This window comes from Drosophila willistoni, unplaced genomic scaffold (genome assembly GCF_018902025.1).
Source record: "Drosophila willistoni isolate 14030-0811.24 unplaced genomic scaffold, UCI_dwil_1.1 Seg485, whole genome shotgun sequence".
In the NCBI taxonomy this organism is placed as follows: domain Eukaryota; kingdom Metazoa; phylum Arthropoda; class Insecta; order Diptera; family Drosophilidae; genus Drosophila; species Drosophila willistoni.
Window position 1 is genome coordinate 459348 of NW_025814416.1, and position 4837 is coordinate 464184.

The 4837-nt window shown below is 37.4% G+C and overlaps 2 protein-coding genes across 2 annotated transcripts; one reads left to right on the top strand and one right to left on the bottom strand.

Moving 5' to 3' along the window:
* Positions 1-383: 383 nt before the first annotated feature.
* On the top strand, positions 384-1451 carry LOC6649975 (RNA-binding protein Rsf1). Its single transcript, XM_023179864.2, has 2 exons — positions 384-412; positions 468-1451. The coding sequence occupies exon 2, from the start codon at positions 478-480 to the stop codon at positions 1054-1056; it is 579 nt and encodes a 192-aa protein (XP_023035632.1). The 5' UTR covers positions 384-412; positions 468-477; the 3' UTR covers positions 1057-1451.
* A 1631-nt stretch (positions 1452-3082) lies between these two features.
* On the bottom strand, positions 3083-4281 carry LOC124461440 (piggyBac transposable element-derived protein 4-like). Its single transcript, XM_047012958.1, has 2 exons — positions 3954-4281; positions 3083-3897 (listed from the first exon to the last, which is right to left on the bottom strand). Exons 1-2 carry the CDS (start codon positions 4273-4275, stop codon positions 3083-3085), a joined length of 1137 nt encoding a protein of 378 aa, XP_046868914.1. The 5' UTR covers positions 4276-4281.
* Between the last annotated feature and the right edge of the window lie 556 nt (positions 4282-4837).

The following is a 4837-nucleotide window of genomic DNA, read 5'->3' on the forward strand; positions in this document are numbered from 1 at the left end:
ATACTAATGAAGTTTACAAATGAGAAGCGAAAAATAAAAATTATTGCGTCGTTCGGCCTCCCCATTTAAAAAAAGTTGAAGCGCACCTATTGAAAAACGTTTTACATATGTTTGCTATAGTTTGCCTATGGCAGTTGTTATATCAGACGGTAAGAGATGGTGTATGGAGCCATCTGGTATCGGTATTTCACTTCCACCGCTTTTCCCAATCGTTCCCTGAAGATGGATCTTGTGGGAATCGGACTTTTTATGGTGAACTGTATGATATAATTTGCACCCATGGAATGGTGAATGGTCGTCAGTGAGAATCGAATGTTAGGACTTTTTTTAATTATGTCACTTTTACAAAACAATTACATAGAAATTGTGTTCTTGCATTGTGAAATACGGTCACACTGACAAACAATTTGGGGTACACACAAGAAGTCTTGTTTAAATTTATTGATTAATATAAACTTTTACCGCAGATTATAAAATATGAGTGATCAGCGTGGTACGAGGGTATATGTTGGAAATTTAACTGACAAAGTAAAAAAAGATGATCTTGAAGGTGAATTCACAAAGTATGGAAAACTAAATTCTGTATGGATTGCATTTAATCCGCCTGGCTTTGCTTTTGTTGAATTTGAGCATCGGGATGATGCCGAAAAAGCTTGCGATATTTTGAACGGTTCAGAACTTTTGGGTTCTCAGTTGCGTGTCGAAATATCAAAAGGCCGACCGCGCCAAGGACGCCGTGGTGGACCTGGTGACCGTGGTAGGCGTGATTTTGCCAGACACAGTATAAGCAACAGCAACAATGGATTTAGACAACAGCGAGGATCAAGTGCTTCAAATGGTCGTCATGGTGAGCGTGGTTACATATCCAGTCGGTCTGGCGGAGGCTATAGTGGAAGAGACGGTGGAAGTAGTGGCTTCAGTCGTCGCGAAATTTACGGTGGAGGAAGGGACGCCAGTCGCCATGGCAATAGTTCCAGTTCTAGCTATGGCCGCAGTGGTGGACAGGGAGGGAGCCGCTTTAGATCTCGTTCGCCAATTGCAAATCATCGGTTCTAATCAAGTTTTCAACTAAAATGTGTTTGCGATTATTCATCATAGAATGATTTAATTATGCATCAGCTTTTTAAACAAATAAAATTAATATTTATAAGAAAAAAGTGCATCTAATGGCTTAAATATACATACATACATACATATATAGCCAGCCACATCCCAAAAAAAATTGATAATGCCTACTGAACTATCGGATAAATATTAGTAGTTTAATTACAATTGTAATGATTGAAATTTTAACTTGACTCGTAACTTATGCATTACCTTAGATAACTAACAAAATGAAAGTTCAAAAATACTTTCGATCACATGCATAATAAAATTTGGACGGAAAAACTCGAAAAATTATTTTATTTAATAAAAATATGGCATTGACCAATGATTAACATCTTTAAAAATCAGTCGCAGTTTTAATATTACAGTCTGTCAAAGTCGCAAAGCACTCAACAGACGCAGTGGCTCCAAAATTTGTTGTCCTATTTAAATCAGGGATTCCAAGAATTTTGTAAAAATACGTAAATGCATTTTTATACCCTTGCAAATGGTATTATAAAGTTGGTCAGACGTTTGTAAAGCACAGAACCAGACGTTTCCGACCCCATAAAGAATTTACATGCATTCTTGATCAGCATGAGAAGCTGAGTCGATATAGCCATGTCCGTCCGTCGGTGCGTATTGTGATATCTCCAATCACTTTCCTTTATACATATGTACATACATACATATGTTTCTTGTAAATAATTTTCAGTGAGACAAAAACATGTCTTTTGGTTTTGGATTCTTTTTATTCAATGATTCTTAATTCTATAACAATTGTTAAGTAAAGCTAAGACCGCATAGCTGCGCTGCCAGTGACGCCGGCAAGAGGAGCGGTCTGCTTATGTATAAATTTATCCATGTATAATTGTTTAACCCTCTAAGACTACTTTCTAAAGTAAAAGCAGAAGTTAATTCGAATAATTTTTTTTTAAGTAAATAGGGGCTGCTGAGCTTAAATATGAACTCAGAAAAAATATAGAAGCTTTCGTTTACCTGGAAGGTGAGAAAACATAAATAAGTGCCTCAAGGCATGCTTGGGGCTTTGAGGGTAAAAAAGTAGTTTCCAAATAAATTGAATTTTTTTTTTAATTTTTGTTTTATTTTATTTGATTAAATAATTTTTTTGTTGCTATGATACTCAGCAAAACAATTTTTGTTGGCCGAGCAGCATAAATGCAGGTTGCATTTTGTGCAAATGCACTGCGTTTGGGAAGTTTTGCAGTGCTTGTAACTTCTTTTTCCCGTAATGCGATCCAACCACTCTGGAAAATGATTGAAATGGTCAAACCTCAAGTCCTTTATTGGGTGATTTGATTTTTGGCCTTGTTTGAGTTGTGACTGCAATGGATGCCGAGAAATTGGCGACAGCAAAGTCTATGATGGCGACCGACTTGATCGCGCAGACAAAGATGAAGATGGTGAAGGTAAATTGTTCTTCATGAGTGGACGACCTGGCAAGTTTTTTGACTGGTAGCCCACTAGACCCGCAGCAATAGATTCGCGGAAATCCGGAAGTTCAATGAATTTCTCGCTGCTCATGGTTTCCTTTTGGATTCGTCTATATAGGATGTAGGCGTTTGTTGTTGCCATATCTACTAAATGGTAGAAAATTCGGGTTGCAGCATCGTGAGTTTTACTTCTTATATGGTATCGTCCCATAAGCCCATCCATCAGATCCACGCCTCCCATATGAGCGTTATATTCCTGTATAACTTGTGGGCAGTCAATTTCTACATTGTGCTTCGACTTTCTGTCGTAACGAGCTGCCTTTGGTGTTCCTCCTTGAGTATTTGAACTTATAAACGGCTTAACGCCCACATAGGTCGATAATAAGCGAACCGCCTTGTTGTCTTTCCACAGTACGTTACTAACATCCACAACATATGAGGAACCCACGTACTCAACTGAAAACCCTCTTGGCTTTTCCTTGATGGCACTATCGTTTGGGAGCTTGCAGTTTGGTATCCGATTTACCCGAACCGTTCCCAAACTATAAATCCCTTTTGCCCGAAGGCAGCGATGTGTAAAAATTGTCAAAATATATTATATGATGTTTGAAACTTTCAACAGTTTTCGTCAAGCGTACAACTATGTTGGCTGACGCACCGATATCAGGGTAACCAGGTAATATCGCATTATCACCTGCGCCGCTATATACTTCAAATCGGTAGGCATATCCAAAAGAATCACATAGGACAAATGTTTTAATACCCCACTTGTGTGGTTTATTGGGCATGTATTGCCGCAAATGGTGCTTCATTTTTGTGCTGCACATTTGTTCGTCAACGCATAATCGAGCTTGCTTAGGCACGGAGTCAAATCTTTCATTCAAAATGTCAATAACTCTTCGCGTGCGAAATAGTGGATCGTAGCCAGGCTCACCCTTTTTGATTCGCTTACTCTCGTCACACAATGAGAAGTATTTCTTAATTGCTTCAAATTTGCTACGGGTCATACAGGTTTGTATGGGTGCAAATGCATTTTGCCCCCAGTAACTTTTCAAATTAGGGTAGCGATATATAGACATGTAAATTAAAATTCCTATATAGTGATGAATATCTTCCGTTGTTATCTTAAACTTGTTGGCAATATTGTCCTTTAAGGCTGCGCGCATTGTTTCCTTGACGATTATACTTATAATGTCCGAGTTTAAAAAATAACAAAATAGTTGAAACGGAGTTTTCAGATCAGTTATTTTGGATGGCAACGAAGAGTCGCCTTGAAAAGCAACATTGTTTATGTGCAATTGCATAGATTGCTGTCGCCACATAACTTTACTAGGTTCCTTTATAATTGATTCGATACCTATTCATAAATAAATTAATGAGTTGTATTACAAATCAAAGTAATGATTTGCTTACCAAGCCCATTAAAACCACCAGAAGACGGTAAAGATACAGGTGTTGCTCCTTCAATAACTGGCAATGGTGATCGAGGCCTCTTACGAGTTTTTCGGGAAGGCTCATGGCTCTGCACAGTATTTTCATTGTTTTCAATATTACTGCACATTAAGGATACAGTAGAGACATCTACTAATGCAGTGTTAAGTGCCTCTGCCACGTCTTCATCCTCGTCGTCACTCGAAATACTCGACATGTCCACATCCGACGGGACTGATTCGAACAACTCCAGCAGTTGTTCATCCGTCAAATCAGACCATTTATAGCGAGCTCTCAAAGCCATTATTCAATCTCTATTAAAAAAATTCAACAATAAATAAAAATCACACACAAATTACACAAGAAGTGCAAGCAGTTGTGAAATAGCTGCTAGCAACAAATTTTGCCGTGGAGCCCCAAAAGTGCCTCAAGGCAGTTATCACTTTTACGATGCTACAAAGCAGAACTTTAACATATTCGCACATATTAAACTTTATTTAAATAGCACATTAACATACCTTACACAAAAAAAAATATTGAGTTCAATTGGTTGTATAAATTCACTTTTATCAACACAGCAAAAGACAATGTGCAGAAGCTGAAATTTTTGGCGCGAAGTAACACATGATTCGATAATATGTTTATCAAAAGCATCGATAAAAGTTTCCGAGCACTTTACAACATTGGCAGTGCTTTTTGGCAGTTATTTTTAAAAGTTCAACAATTTTTAAATTAACTAAAAGCTCTTAGTTATTTTTTTAAAAATAAAAATAAAATACGTGCCTTGAGGCATTCTTACGTCCTAGAGGGTTAAATAAAAGTACATTCATATGTATGTACATACATATATACATACATATGTATGC

What these genes read in the sequence shown, in the direction of transcription:
- LOC6649975 (XM_023179864.2), top strand. Translation starts at nt 478, where the DNA reads ATGAGTGATCAGCGTGGTACGAGGGTATATGTTGGAAATTTAACTGAC.
- LOC124461440 (XM_047012958.1), bottom strand. Translation starts at nt 4,275, where the DNA reads ATGGCTTTGAGAGCTCGCTATAAATGGTCTGATTTGACGGATGAACAA. An exon ending in TGGTGGTTTTAATGGGCTTG is followed by an intron (nt 3,898 to 3,953) that starts GTAAGCAAATCA and finishes ATTTATGAATAG; the next exon opens with GTATCGAATCAATTATAAAG.